The sequence below is a fragment of the Lissotriton helveticus genome, chromosome 2_1 (assembly GCF_964261635.1).
Source record: "Lissotriton helveticus chromosome 2_1, aLisHel1.1, whole genome shotgun sequence".
NCBI lineage: Eukaryota > Metazoa > Chordata > Amphibia > Caudata > Salamandridae > Lissotriton > Lissotriton helveticus.
This window is the reverse complement of record NC_136059.1, coordinates 31524737-31540821: the sequence shown is the minus strand read 5'-3', so window position 1 is coordinate 31540821 and position 16085 is coordinate 31524737. Positions and strand designations below refer to the sequence as shown.

Genomic DNA, 16085 nt, shown 5'->3' with positions numbered 1-16085 from the left:
AGCGCTGGGGAAGCCTGTGGGAGGGTGATTGATGCCTTTGATGTGGGGAGGGAGGAGAGCCTTTTGCGAGCCTTGTGCAGGAGAAATGAACAGATGTCCGTGAGGTGTGGGAGGAGTGCCTGATGCGCGTGCTTGCTGTCACGTGGTTCACGTGAACTTAAAGGAAACCGCAGGGCAAGAAGCCCTTAGTTTCACGAGGATTTTGGCTACTTGAATTCTCGCGCAAGCGCATCGATAGGTCGTGAGACCTAAAAAGTTCCTAAAATGGTCATGAAATGGGAGGAGTGGATGGATAGTAGTAATTGGTTCCTGCTCTCGGGGAGGGTTAAACACAGGAAGAGGGATGACGCATGCATGCCATGGACAAACAGGGAGAAAGATTAGGAGAGAGACGATGGAGCCAGCAATTGGGAAGCCTATGGGTAGGCTGAAGCCTATAAAGTATATGCAACATGTCCCTTCCAAGGCTGCGCATGTGCGGTCTAGAGCAGAGACCTAAAAATGCTTCCTGAATTAGGTATTTGTTAAATCTAGGGCACACCTCACTGACCCCTTCAATGAATAGAGCTCCCCAGCTTTATATATGCAAACGCAGAAGTACATATTTAGGGGTAGTGACTTTAGGTTTGTTGTCAGTTTTTAGAATTTGAGTTAATTTTCAGGTCGCATTTGGGCATGAGCTCCCAACGTACATTATCTCCGGCAAAACTTGAATGTCTTTCAAACAGGTAAAGCTCAACGACCTGTACAAAAAACACAGATCCTTAAATGAAACACCAGTTCAAATATATTGTTTATTTAAGTATTTACATTGCAACTTCGCAGTTTAAAATACAGGAGTAGAGCAGATAAATACAATGTCCTTCTCTAATTTGTACTATAAAATAAACCAATACAAAAGTGATTAAATCATCAAACATCTTTGATTTAGAAGCTGCAATACTTCCACTAATCTCAAAGAAAAATGTTACTTACCTGTAAGAATAGTTTTGAAGCTTAAGGCTACTTTAGATTCTCGTGCTGTGCATCATCCAAGATCTCTGGAAATAATGCAGCTCTGAGCCACTGACGTCTATAAATTTAGCCACTTTAAATTTCTGGAAGTCGACAATATACGTTAGAGTTACTATAAAGGCAGAACACGAGCTTCGTCTGTTTCTTGGAGCTCCGTTCACCACAGAGGCCTGGAACCCCAGTATGACAATGTGTGCACAGTGTAGGCTTGGAACAAATAGTTCAGGTCGCGAACAAGAGATTCAGAGGTGCACAGTCATGGAAGTCCTCGTAACCAAGAGTCAATCATCTTTGCTTTTAGGATAAGCCGCTTATGAAAGGCATGAAATCTGCAGAACTAGTCACTTTCCCATCTCAAACGCACTCATCTAGGAAGACAAAATGAGACCAGCCTAAGACAGCAGATGTGATGGGAATGATGAAGACACATTGGTGGGAATGTTCCACAGAGCAAGGACCTTTCTGCTTGTCTTTTAGATACCAAAGAGACACCACATTTTCACAACGCTACTGAAGAAGAGCGGGTGATGCGTGTTTGTGGTTTGAAACTCAGGGGGACACTGGGACAGCTCAATCCTTTTCTTAAATTGTAATAGAGTTGGAACTGGAGAACTGGGATACGTAGGAGGCCAGGACTGGGTTGGTCGGCAATACTTTGATGGGCAGATCCCAGCTGAAGGTGTCCACGTCGATCTGTTCTGCCCCCGTCCAGGTAATGGTCTCCGGCTGGTTCTCTGGAACGGTCGGCGTCTCCACTGGTTCACGGGAGGTCACAAACTCAAAGTGCAGCCGCCACTTCAGGGACACTGCAAACAAGGAAAGAGTCAGTAAAGATGGAACTGAGAAGGTCATTAAATAGGTACACTGCGGACAGCCAGGTATTGATAGTAGATCTAGGAGGTATATAGACATGCCAGATTTGTGGGCGATCAACATAAAATACATCTGGGTACAACTGATTGAAACAGAAATAATTTGCAGTCAATGGTGTGTCTGAAAATACAGTATACATCCAGCCGACACTTGACACCCTTCAGCCTATAGTTAACAAGTAGGTTATGTCTTGGAGAAGCATGCTTAATTACAAGGACAGGTTCTTCACATGCACCTGTTAAAACACAGATTAAACTAACAGAACCTTTCCATAGCACAACACTCAACAACTACTGTGAAATTTCTGAGACAACAATGACGCAGTCTGTCTCTGTCGCTCACTCTCTCACTTTATCATCTGCCCGACAGCACCACTGACCGGGCACAGAAGCACCACCTGTGCTGCTGGCACAAGTGTGAACAGAGCCCCTTGCAACCAAATCCAGTTTGACTCGTGGTATCACAGTTCACAAAAGTACTTCTTATTAGAATGGTGCTTAGGTTGCATGGACTCTCAGAGTATTATATATTAAGACAGTACTTACCAAGGGGTACATGTCAGAAGAACGTTTCCTAGGTTGCATTGACTCTCAAAGTACTGCAGTTTAAGAAAGTTCTTACAGAGGCATACATCTCATAAGACTGGTGGCCTGGCTTGCATTGACTCTCAGAGTAACACAGCCCAAGAAAGTACATACCGAGGCATACATCTCATGAGAACAGTGCATGGGTTGCATTGACTCTCAGAGTACCACAGTTCACAAAAGCACTTACAGAGGCGTACATCTCATAAGAATGGTGCCAGAGTTGCACTCACTCTCGGAGTACCGCAGTTCAACAAAGTTCTAACAGAAGCATACATCTCATAAGAATGGTGCCTGGGTTGCACAGCAATAAGTGAGAAAGGAACACAGCAGATATGGATATCTCAACTTTACGTTCAGAGTAAAGCACCTCATTGCTCTTCGTAGAACTGAAAGTATGCTAAGGGAAGGGAATTGGTTTCACACCAAAGCTGCACCATCTCACGCGAGATAGACCCTGGGGGAAATGTTTATTTTATCCTGTGCCCTTGGGCATGGACCGAATATCGCTGGATCCTCTTTGTGTATTCAATTCTCTATCAGGTCTACTCATCTTAAAGGGGGGGGTTGTGCTAGCGGAGTCATTCCAAACTCGGGGATGCCTCCATCTGATCCCGCTCCAACATCCAGGAGAAACATGGCCATAATAAACCAATAAAGCACCAGGGGACTGTAAAACAGTCTTTGCAGGCAACATGCAGCTCAGGCAGGTCATGGCCGTGATAATGGTTCAGAGATCACAGTGCTGCCCTACGCACAATAAAATGAGCTGCTGGAAGAGGGTGGGAGACAGGAGCAGGACAACATGGGTACAATGCAATCAGATGACTTTCTAGATTATGTTTTCCAAATTTAAATTAAGATCATATGGACGTTCTTGAAGTAGCCTCTTTTTGTTTACGTGTCTGAAAGCTCCACTTTCTTTCATCAACATCTTTTCCATATTCTGGAAATTATAAGTGTTGCGTCTTCCTTCAACCAGTGTATACTGACTCCTCTGCCCCAAAGCGTGTGAAATTAAAGAGAAGTAGAGAAAATCTGTGCACAACCCTGATGCAATGTAGTGAACAGTGGGTAAATGGAGGTAGAAACTCACAAACCTGGCACTATCACGCAGATATACAAATCTAAAGCACACCCTTTTTGTTTCTGTTCTATTCGTGAATTCATCCATTCATCAAGTTTGGCGTGCATATGCACTTAAACGCTCTGCTCCAAATGCACAAAATTAATTAATCACAAGGTGGTGACACGAACAGAAACAAGCATTTACAATGCAACGGTCTCGCCTTTGCAAAGGTTAGAGCTATTGGCATTGTAAATGACAATTTTTTTATTTATGTGTTGGTTTTGAAAACATAAATAAATGGCATTGTCATTTACAATGCCAATACCTTAATCTCTCGCAAATGTGAGACCTATTACATTTGCACCCACACACACACACACACACAGCCACTCACACACACACACATGGATGTGGTGGCAGTGGATCTGGTGGATGTGGTGGCAGTGGATCTAGTGGATGTGGTGGTGGTGGATGTGGAGGATGTGGTGGTGGATGTGGTAGTGGTGGTGGATGTGGTGGTGGTGGATGTGGTGGTGGAGGATGATGTGGTGGTGGTGTTGGGGGATGTGGTGGTGGTGTTGGGGGATGTGGTGGTGGTGGATGTGGTGGTGGAGGAGGATGTGGTGGTGGTGGTGGATGTGGTGATGGTGGATGTGGTGATGGTGGATGTGGTGGGTGTGGTGGATGTGATGGTGGTGGATGTGTTGTTATTGGATGTGGATGTGGTAGTGGGTGTGGTGGTGGTGGGTGTGGTGGTGGTGGATGAGGTGGTGGTGGATGAGGTGGTGGGTGTGGTAGTGGTGGATGTGGTGGTGGTGGATGAGGCGGTGGAGGATGACTGGTGGTGGATGATGAGGTGGTGGATGTGGTGGTGGTGGATGTGGTGGTGGATGTGGTGGGGTGGTGGATGTGATGGTGGTGGATGTGTTGGTATTGGATGAGGTGGTGGATGTGGTGGTTGTGGGTGTGGTGGTAGTTGTGGTGGTGGTGGTTGTGGTGGATGTGGTTGTGGTGGATGTGGTGGTGATGGATGTGATGGTGGTGGTGGATGTGGTGGTGGTGGATGTGGTGGCGGTAGATGTGGTGGTGGTGGATGTGGTGGTGGTGGATGTGGTGGTGGAGGATGTGGTGGTGGAGGATGTGGTGGTGGAGGATGTGGTGGTGGTAGATGTGGTGGTGGTGGATGTAGTGGTGGCGGATGTGGTCCTGGTGGTGGATGTGGTGGTGGTGGTGGAGGATGTAGTGGTGGATGTGGTGTTGGTGGATGTGGTGTTGGTGGATGTGGTGCTGGTGGTAGATGTGGTGGATGTGATAGATGTGGTGGCGGTGGTAGATGTGGTGGTGGTAAATGTGGTGAATGTGGTGGTGGCAGATGTGGTGAATGTGGTGGTGGCAGATGTGGTGAATGTGGTGGTGGCAGATGTGGTGGTGGATGTGGTGGTGGTGGCGGATGTGGTAATGGTGGAGGATGTGGTGGTGGAGGATGTGGTGGTGGTGGAGGATGTGGTGGTGGAGGATGTGGTGGTGGATGTGGTGGTGGTGGATGTGGTGGTGGTGGATGTGGTGGTGGATGTGGTGGTGGTGGTGGTGGTGGATGTGGTGGTGGTGGTGGATGTGCTGGTGGTGGTGGTGGATGTGCTGGATGTGGTGGTGCTGGATGTGGTGGTGGATGTGGTGGATGTGGTGGATGTAGTGGTTGTGGTGGTTGTGGTTGTGCTGGTTGTGGTGGGTGTGGTGGTGGTGGATGTGCTGGATGCGGTGGTGGTGGATGTGGTGGTGGTAAATGATGTGGTGGTGGTGGTGGGTGTGGTGGAGGGTGTGGGGGTGGATGTGGTGGTGGTGGAGGTAGGTGGATGTGGTGGTGGTAGATGTGGTGAATGTGGTGGTGGTAGATGTGGTGAATGTGGTGGTGGCAGATGTGGTGGTGAATGTGGTGGTGGTGGATGTGGTGGTGGAGGATGTGGATGTGGTGTTGGAGGATGTGGATGTGGTGGTGGTGGTGGATGTGGTGGTGGTGGATGTGGTGGTGGTGGATGTGGTGGTAGTGGATGTGGTGGTAGTGGATGTGGTGGATGTTGTAGATGTGGTGGTGGTGGATGAGGTGGTGGTGGATGAGGTGGTGGTGGATGTGGTGGTGGATGTGGAAGTGGTGGATGTGGTGGGGGATGTGGTGGTGGATGTGGTGGTGGATGTGGTGATGGTGGATGTGGTGATGGTGGATGTGGTGGTGGTGGATTTGGTGGTGGTGGATGTTGTGGATGTGGTAGATGTGGATGTGGTGGTGGTGGATGTGGATGTGGTGGTGTATGTGGTGGAGGTGGATGTGGTGGTGGATGTGGTGGAGGTGGATGTGGTGGATCTGGTGGTGGTGGATGTGCTGGTGGAGGATGTGGTGGTGGAGGATGTGGTGGTGGATGTGGTGTTGGTGGTGGATGTGGTGGTGGTAGATGAGGTGGTGGTGGATGTGGCGGTGGTGGTGGATGTGGTCCTGGTGGTGGATGTGGTCCTGGTGGTGGGTGTGGTGGTGGTGGATGTGGTGGTGGTGGGTGTGGTGGTGGATGTGCTGGATGTGGTGGTGGTGGATGGTTGTATTCATGTGTTGTACATGTAATGGTGCCACATATGGCGAAAGGTATGTCCTGGGGCTACAAGTACATAAGACACAGGCTCTCAGTCAGGCATACACATGCATACCATTCAACCATACACATGTTCCTACATCCCCACAGACCATGCACTCACTGACGCACATGGCAGGCCTATTATAGCACCTCTAGTCACTTTATTTTATTCAAACCATAGTATCAGGCCCCATGGACATTAGGTTTAAAGTCAATGAAGCTGGGCAAAGAGGTGTCTGGTAACAATGTGCGAGCTACTTAGACTTCAGCAGCTCACAACGATTTTCAATGTTCAGAAGTAGCTCTCATTGCAGGAAAGGTTGGCGACCCCTGATCTAGGAGTTCAGCTCTATTTCCACCCTCCACCCGGAGCTCGGGGGGGTGCCTGAATGCAGTCACCAATGGCCATCAGCGTGTTTTCAGCTCAGGTCGGCATCGCCTTGTTTGTATGCACTGAATTCTGTGTGCACATCCTGCCCACGCTGCCCTGTGCACAATTCCTGGTACGACTGCGGACGCCGACCTCTTAATGTGCACTGATACCTGTGTGCACAACCTTCCCGCGCTGCCCTTTGCACAGACCCTCCTGTGAGTCGGGGTCGTCACCCAGCTGGCAGCCGGCTGTGAACAGCCTTCCAGCCCTGCCCTCCGCTTGGCTCCTGGCTATATAACTTCTAGCAGACGTCACGCTCCTGCCCCGGCTCCGAGTCTGGCAGGCGTTCATCCCCGCCCTAAGACCTTGCTGTCACTGGCGGGACAGTGTATCTGAGCTTTCCACCCTCCCTGTCTCGAGCACCAGCCACCTCTGTCCTGTGGCTGCCTTCCGTGTGACTGCAGCTGCGCTCGCATCCCTACCTGTCTCTGAGCAGCATCTCAGCTTCCCTGTCTCCCGGTGTAACCCTAGATCTGTGCTTGCATCCCTGTCTGGCTTTGAGCAGACTCTCACCCTGCCCTGTCTTCCTGGTGTAACCCTGTACCTGTGTTTGCAGTACTGCCTGTCTCCGAAAAGTACCTCATCCCTGTCCTGTCTCACGATGTGACCGGTATTTGTGCTTGAATCTCTGCCTGTCTCCCAACAGCCTCTCATCCTGACCTATCTCCTTGCATGGCCCTGCACCTGTGCTTATGGCCCTGGTGTGACCCTGTATATGTGTTTATAGTCCTGCTGCCTGCGAGGAGCCGCTCACCCTACCCTGTCTCCTGGTGTGCCCGTATCTGTGCTGGGCAGCCCTGTCTGTCTCGGAACTGCCTCTCATCCCGGCCATGTGTCCTGGATATAACCGTGTATCTCTGTGCTTGCGGCTCTGTCTGTCCACGAGGAGCTTCTTCTCCCTGGGCCTAGCTCTGTGTGACCATGTATCCGTATTTGCAGTCCCTGCCCTGTCTCGTGCAGTGACCCTGTATCCGTATTTGCAGTCCTGTCTGTCTCCGAGCAGTCCCTGCCCGGTCTCGTGCAGTGACCCTGTATCCGTATTTGCAGTCCTGTCTGTCTCCGAGCCGTCCCTGCCCTGTCTCGTGCAGTGACCCTGTATCTGTATTTGCAGTCCCTGCCCTGTCTCGTGCAGTGACCCTGTATCCGTATTTGCAGTCCTGTCTGTCTCCGAGAAGTCCCTGCCCGGTCTCGTGCAGTGACCATGTATCTGTATTTGCAGTCCCTGCCCTGTCTCGTGCAGTGACCATGTATCTGTATTTGCAGTCCCTGCCCTGTCTCGTGCAGTGACCATGTATCTGTATTTGCAGTCCCTGCCCTGTCTCGTGCAGTGACCCTGTATCTGTATTTGCAGTCCCTGCCCTGTCTCGTGCAGTGACCCTGTATCCGTATTTGCAGTCCCTGCCCTGTCTCGTGCAGTGACCCTGTATCCGTATTTGCAGTCCCTGCCCTGTCTCGTGCAGTGACCCTGTATCTGTATTTGCAGTCCTGTCTGTCTCCGAGCAGTCCCTGCCCTGTCTCGTGCAGTGACCATGTATCTGTATTTGCAGTCCTGTCTGTCTCCGAGCAGTCCCTGCCCTGTCTCGTGCAGTGACCATGTATCTGTATTTGCAGTCCTGTCCGTCTCCGAGCAGTCCCTGCCCTGTCTCGTGCAGTGACCATGTATCTGTATTTGCAGTCCTGTCTGTCTCCGAGCAGTCCCTGCCCTGTCTCGTGCAGTGACCATGTATCTGTATTTGCAGTCCTGTCTGTCTCCGAGCAGTCCCTGCCCTGTCTCGTGCAGTGACCATGTATCTGTATTTGCAGTCCTGTCTGTCTCCGAGCAGTCCCTGCCCTGTCTCGTGCAGTGACCATGTATCTGTATTTGCAGTCCCTGCCCTGTCTCGTGCAGTGACCCTGTATCTGTATTTGCAGTCCTGTCTGTCTCCGAGCAGTCCCTGCCCTGTCTCGTGCAGTGACCATGTATCTGTATTTGCAGTCCTGTCTGTCTCCGAGCAGTCCCTGCCCTGTCTCGTGCAGTGACCCTGTATCTGTATTTGCAGTCCTGTCTGTCTCCGAGCAGTCCCTGCCCTGTCTCGTGCAGTGACCATGTATCTGTATTTGCAGTCCTGTCTGTCTCCGAGCAGTCCCTGCCCTGTCTCGAGCAGTGACCATGTATCTGTATTTGCAGTCCTGTCTGTCTCCGAGCAGTCCCTGCCCTGTCTCGTGCAGTGACCATGTATCTGTATTTGCAGTCCTGTCTGTCTCCGAGCAGTCCCTGCCCTGTCTCGTGCAGTGACCCTGTATCTGTATTTGCAGTCCTGTCTGTCTCCGAGCAGTCCCTGCCCTGTCTCGTGCAGTGACCCTGTATCTGTATTTGCAGTCCTGTCTGTCTCCGAGCAGTCCCTGCCCTGTCTCGTGCAGTGACCATGTATCTGTATTTGCAGTCCTGTCTGTCTCCGAGCAGTCCCTGCCCTGTCTCGTGCAGTGACCATGTATCTGTATTTGCAGTCCCTGCCCTGTCTCGTGCAGTGACCCTGTATCTGTATTTGCAGTCCTGTCTGTCTCCGAGCAGTCCCTGCCCTGTCTCGTGCAGTGACCATGTATCTGTATTTGCAGTCCTGTCTGTCTCCGAGCAGTCCCTGCCCTGTCTCGTGCAGTGACCCTGTATCTGTATTTGCAGTCCTGTCTGTCTCCGAGCAGTCCCTGCCCTGTCTCGTGCAGTGACCATGTATCTGTATTTGCAGTCCTGTCTGTCTCCGAGCAGTCCCTGCCCTGTCTCGAGCAGTGACCATGTATCTGTATTTGCAGTCCTGTCTGTCTCCGAGCAGTCCCTGCCCTGTCTCGTGCAGTGACCATGTATCTGTATTTGCAGTCCTGTCTGTCTCCGAGCAGTCCCTGCCCTGTCTCGTGCAGTGACCCTGTATCTGTATTTGCAGTCCTGTCTGTCTCCGAGCAGTCCCTGCCCTGTCTCGTGCAGTGACCATGTATCTGTATTTGCAGTCCTGTCTGTCTCCGAGCAGTCCCTGCCCTGTCTCGTGCAGTGACCCTGTATCTGTATTTGCAGTCCTGTCTGTCTCCGAGCAGTCCCTGCCCTGTCTCGTGCAGTGACCCTGTATCTGTATTTGCAGTCCTGTCTGTCTCCGAGCAGTCCCTGCCCTGTCTCGAGCAGTGACCATGTATCTGTATTTGCAGTCCTGTCTGTCTCCGAGCAGTCCCTGCCCTGTCTCGTGCAGTGACCATGTATCTGTATTTGCAGTCCTGTCTGTCTCCGAGCAGTCCCTGCCCTGTCTCGTGCAGTGACTATGTATCTGTATTTGCAGTCCTGTCTGTCTCCGAGCAGTCCCTGCCCTGTCTCGTGCAGTGACCCTGTATCTGTATTTGCAGTCCTGTCTGTCTCCGAGCAGTCCCTGCCCTGTCTCGTGCAGTGACCCTGTATCTGTATTTGCAGTCCTGTCTGTCTCCGAGCAGTCCCTGCCCTGTCTCGAGCAGTGACCATGTATCTGTATTTGCAGTCCTGTCTGTCTCCGAGCAGTCCCTGCCCTGTCTCGTGCAGTGACCATGTATCTGTATTTGCAGTCCTGTCTGTCTCCGAGCAGTCCCTGCCCTGTCTCGAGCAGTGACCATGTATCTGTATTTGCATTCCCTGCCCCGTGCAGTTTACCCTGTATACTGCTCGCTGCTACGAGAAGCCTCCCCCCCCCCTCGGCTCTGCTCCTGGGGCTCCTGGGTGCCTGCGCACTTCCTCTCTGAGCGCACTCCTGCTCATCTGCGTCAGTACTCACGTGCGCACTGGAGCGCAGCCGCGGCTCCGTGCATTGACTCTGTGCACAGTCCTGCCACGTGCCCCCTGGAGTGCAGTCCCTCAGTCCGCGCCCTGCCTATGTGTCCTGCCCGTGCTGATGGGGTTGCCCGCCCGTCCGGGGGTTCCGTGCCCGCTCCTCCGGCAGTGACCAGCCCACACCCCGAGGCAGCACGCGCCCACCCCCGGGTGCAGGATGCCGGGCTGTGTGGGGTGCTTCTGGGTGCTGCTGTCCTCCTGCCTGGTGGCGGTCTGCTGCTTCAGCTTCCTGTCCCCTGCCTGGATCGTGAAGGGGGGCAGCAGGTTGCACAGCCGGGAGCCGGTGAGCTTTGGACTGCTCTGGCACTGCCCGCACGCCCCCGTGCTCCAGCTGTACAAGTGCTACACCTTCGGCGGGCTGGCCAGCTTCAACCGGATCCCGTCCAGCTCCTGGCAGGTAGGCAGAGCGCGGGCGGGGGCACCCCGTGATGTGTGCGTGCGCGACAGAGCGCGGTGCGTGTAGAGCGCCGAGCGTGGATACACCGCCCAGGGTCCGCGCGCTGCCCGGGGACATACAGGGTATTCACGGTGCAGAGCGTATGTATGTATGTACAATACATACGTAGCTAAGCGCGTGTACAGTACCAAGTGCATGTGCACTAAGTGCTTGTGCAGCGAGGGCATATACACAGTACCGCGATCATGTGCAGTGTCAATCGCCTTTTCAGTGCGTAGTAAATGTACTGTGCCCAGCCTACATACAGCGCTGTGTGTCTTCATTGCTAAGTGCATGCCACTGCTAATGGGATGTGCAGTGCCTTATACACACGCACAGTGTACAACAGCGCTGAGTGGACGTACTGCCCGGCTGCGCTGCTCCTCTCGTGAGCTGTCCAGTGTCCAGAGGGGACATGCCCACGGCTACTCACGAGGAGCCCTCTGCAGCGCCACGAATACCCCCATGTATTATCCAGCGCCTCTGTACATGCTCCAGGTGCTGAACCAAGTGAATGGAGAGCACCTCATAATATCAGCAATGCTTTCCTCTGTTCATTTGAGTGGCTTTAATCTGGTACCTGTAAAGTGTGAGGCACTTGCATCCCGCCCTCCCTTCAACGTCCGCATTATTTGTTTACATTCCTGTTGTGCAGAGGGTTGTGGGGTAAAAGGTTCACAACTTTAATTCCGGATTTCGCAGATGTATGTAAAAGGAAAGTGCGCTTCTTTGTGCTACTCTTAAGAGGTTCGACTTTTTAGAATTAAACAGAAAGGGGACGTTGTGTTTCACAAAGCACCCAAAAGGTGCAGGGGGAGCGAATGGATAAATGTTTAGAAAACAAGCCGTGAGCGTGCACGCTCCCGAACTTCCGGTTTCGGGATGTGCACGCTCACGGCTGTCATGGGGCGGGACTTCCGTTTTTGCGAGAAGCCCGCGCACACGGAGTGGATGGCCCAGAGGACCGGTGGGAGCAGAAGTCAGGAGTGGCGGCTGAGGCCGCTGATGCGGTAAGTGGGGTTTGGGGGGCTTGGCACGTGTGTGTGTGTCTGCACGTGTGTGAGTGTGTATGTGTGTGTGTCTGCGCGTGTGTGTTTCTGCGTGTGCCTTCGGCCGGCCTGCGTAAGCGCGTCCACAGACCCTGGTAGGCTCGTGCACAGCTCTGTCTCCCTTGAGAGATAACTCGGGCGACAATAGGTCTCGAGAGCGAGACCTAACAAAAAGGGTGTGCTTCAGGTTTTCCTTCAATGAAACATTATACACCGTTCCAACCTTGTTTAGCACCCAATAATAAACAAGTGGAAAATGAAGAACCAAGATGTCACGTCAAAGATTCTCCAAATCAATACCAACGAAAATATATGGGTCCAACTACATCTGTTATGGATGTTTTTTGATTCATTTTGTTATTAGGGCTTCATATGTTTCATGTCCACACCATTGGTTTACTCCGTAAAATCTTTCCTCTCCTACCCAATTCAACAAGAAAAACTCTCGTTCAAGCACTTATCTTGAGCCGGATTGATTATTGTAATGGTCTGTTACTCTCTGTCAACGAAGGAGTGTTGGACAAACTACAGGTTGTTCAGAACACGGCGGCTCGCCTTGTTCTGAATGCCCCCCCGAGAACTGCATCCAAACCCCTCCTTGAACAATTACACTGGCTCACAGTTAGACAAAGGGCAAAATTTAAAATATGTTGCCTAATTCACAAATGCTTGAACGGACAAGGACCCGTTAACCTTGAAAGGAAATTTAAACCATATGTTCCCACACGATCTCTCAGATCAAGCAATAACTTTCTCCTTGTGGTTCCCCATGTCAAAAAAGTTAGACACGGAGGTAGAGCCCTGTCCACCATGGGTCCCAAGATGTGGAACAAGTTACCTTTGGCCCTAAGGTTATGTAAAGAGCACCTTATCTTCCGTAAACAGTTAAAAACTATTTTGTTCAAAAATGAAATCTAATCACCTCTCCCTCGTATATTTGCTAATTTACTGGTCAGAAAGCGCAGAGATACTCCTGGCGGAGTGATTCAAGCGCTATATAAACTCATAAATAAATAAATAAATAAATAAATGTAATGTTGTTGTTCACAAGGGCATTATGGGATATTGAGTTTACTGGGAGCAGCACCAATGAGGGTGGTACATCTTCGCTATTGAAACTCCTTAGGGGTAGAGCATGGGAGCCATACGTTATTAACACAGGAGGGGAAGGAGGTGTTCAATTTAAAAAACTAAAGCCGCAGGGAGATCGCGTTCATCATGGTGTTAGAGTTTTGGGGCAAGAAGACTGTTTGTATCATCGCTAATCACCAACAGGTAGTTATCTGGGAATCAAGTGTTTCAATATAAGTTTAAAAAAAGGGGACAGATTAGGGAACGGGGCAAACGTTAGTGCTTTTGGAGGTTTTCAGTAGAAAGGGCATGAGCCAGTGAAATTTTGTTTTTGTTAACCACGAGGTTTATGGTATTTGTAGTTAGGCGGGTGTACGTGATTGTACGGTGGGGTGAGCTGGGGCACTAGGAATTTGTGTTTATTTTTCAACTGTTTACAACGAGGATTATGCATTTTGTTTATGAGTTCATCATGGGCACGTATAATGAACTTTATATTAAGAATGATTAGTGGATGTTAATTTTATGGGACTAATATATATTTGTTGTAATTATCGTAGATACCCCTGAAGAAGGTCATTTAAAGACCGAAATGCATTGGGTGAATTTATTGTGGTGGGGCAACGGAGTGTGTTTACGCGCCAGTGAATAAGCCCGGATGGGCAATTCTTGTGCAATTGAAAAGGCGAGAAAAGATATAACTCTGTTTCTTTGGCGTGACTCATCAAGTTAGAGAAAATTGTCAAATAAACTGGACGAATTGTGATAAACAGTATTGAGTACGTGGATATTTGAACACAAATGTGAAACAGACTGTGCTACCCTTTCGTGACACGAGACGTTTGTGTCACCACCTTGTGATTAGATATACAAATCTAACCAGATCTTGCGGCACTGCGCGACACAGGCAGACACACAATGCTAACTAGACATTGTTGCATTGCTCAACACTGGATGACTCGGGACAGGCATACTCAAAGTACGGCCCAAGGGTGGCATGCAGCCCTCCTGATCTTTAATTGTGGCCCCCTGGTGAACAGCAGCACTGAGCTGCTGTTCACTTTACCGAGAAGGAACATTCTGAAATCTGCAAAACAAAAGGGCATATTTTATTTACATATTAGCTAAAGTAACCATAAGGAAGAAAAGAAAGTGCCCCAGACAACCTATCTTTAGGAACACCTCTAGTTTTAAAGACACCTGTAGTTTTAAACTCTCTTCAAACAAGTGTATTTTATTAACATGCATGAGAGTGTTACCGTAGTAAATCAAATTGTCACTGCATGGACGGGGCACTTATTAGCAGTGATAGTTTTCGAACATGATCTTAGAAACTTTCATGCCGCCCGCATTCTGAAAAGAATGCTATTAGTGAACCAAGAAGTCATTTGTCCGGCACACCCTGCGTCAACTCTTGGTTGTTATATAATTGGAACACCATAAGTGAAGTAGTGTGGCTCAGTGAAGTAGTGTGGCTCACTGGTTAGAGGCGGCAGACCCGAGAGCAGAGGACGGCCCGGGACCAGGGTTCGATTCCCGGCGCGGCAGGTTTCTGGACCAGGGTCAGCGGACTCGATAATTCTCTCGCCTCGGTGCCCACTCTGATCAGCGATCACACTCGGCGACTCTGGGCATTAGCTTGCCTCATCTTCACTAACGGCCCCACCAGACCGCCGGGGATGCCTGGTCTCACCCTGGAGATACCCATTAAGGGACCATCTCTCAGGGAAGCCAGGAAGGGTTTCGCAGCGGTCGAAGCGCCTTGGGACCCTACGGGTAAGTAGTGCGCTATATAAATGCCTATACACACACATAATTGTTTATTAAATAGAACTTGAGAAGGTTTAGTACCGTGCATATCCTATTCCTTTACTCATGTATTTTAAGGGGCTTCCATATGTGTTAATGAAGAAATAAGAAGCAATAACAAATTGCCTAGGATCACACAATTTCATCAAGTGGTGAGCCAGGACTGATGACAGGTTTTCTGGTTTCATATTTTGCAATTCAGCCACCAGATGAGTATTTCTTTCCCTCTCATGTTTTTCATTATAAGTTAATGATTTGACTTTAATTCTTGATGCACGAGAATAGAACATGGGCGGCGGACAGAAGTCACGTGAAGGATCGGTTAGTTGTACACACCATGCATTCGCTTCGCGTCCCCCTACGCTCACATTTCATCACCCCAATCCTCCCACTGATGGCATTGGTGCGGCCCTCGGGCATGCCACGGACAGTACTTTGCGGCCCCCGGGGAAATGTTTGCCAACACCCATGACTTGGGACCTGTGCTAATAGAGATACCCAATGTGAGGAAATGGGATGTACTACATGGCGTGGTTGTGCGACCTCAAGGTTACCAAAGCCTTTCGGTCCTGCAGGTTTCGTCTGTAAAACCCTCTGCTGAACCCTGGGTAGCCGTGGCACTGAGCACCAAGGCTTACACAGAGGAACAAGTGTTAAGCATTTAAACGACACAAAAACAATTGAATAGAATAGACACGGCACTCAGGAAATCCAACACCAATTTATAAAAATAAATTGTATTTTTATAATATATTAGATGCTAGAATGAAAAAGATCAACCAGAAGGATCCAGAGATAGATTTTACAAGCAATAATAAATCAAAGCAATTTCACTCACCCGTGAATAAGCCTGGGCAAAAGCAACAAATCGGACAGTTAAAAACGTTTTTAAGGCAAACTTATGTGTCAATGCGTTTGGTTAGAAGTATCTGGGGCCGCCAACTCTGGCGAAGAGCTAGTCAGGGGGACCAGCCAGGTCCTCAAGAACAGTTCCCTTCCAAACAGTAGCAGTTCTTCGGCCGCTCCAGGCATGTTATCTGCATTGCAACGGATTCACATGGAGTGGTCCTGATGCAAGGGATGAAGGATGCTGAAGATGCTCCAAGAATGCTGTAGATACGACACAGGCGACAGGAGTCTTACGGCAGGGATTCCTCGGTCCACAAAGATTGTGAGGGGGTCCAGTTTGCAATGTCAACGTTCCACAAAGTCCTCTCCGGTCTGGCCGAAGTCCCGTCACCACTGGACTACAAGTAGCCCATTGTCACGGTCACAGGTTAATCCTTCCTCAGTCAGAAACTTGCCTTCA

The 16085-nt window shown here is 50.2% G+C and overlaps 1 protein-coding gene across 2 annotated transcripts in view; it reads right to left on the bottom strand.

The window, feature by feature from the left end:
- Window positions 1-777: 777 nt before the first annotated feature.
- Window positions 778-16085, bottom strand: part of RGP1 (RGP1 partner of RAB6A GEF complex) — a 67253-nt gene continuing 51945 nt past the window's right edge. Inside the window, exon 9 of one of the 2 annotated variants that reach the window (XM_078674427.1) lies at window positions 778-1820. In XM_078674427.1, coding sequence (XP_078530553.1) covers window positions 1597-1820 — 224 coding nt within the window. In that variant the 3' untranslated portion in view covers window positions 778-1596. The remainder of the gene's footprint in view (window positions 1821-16085) is intronic. The other variant, XM_078674428.1, reaches the window with a different exon arrangement.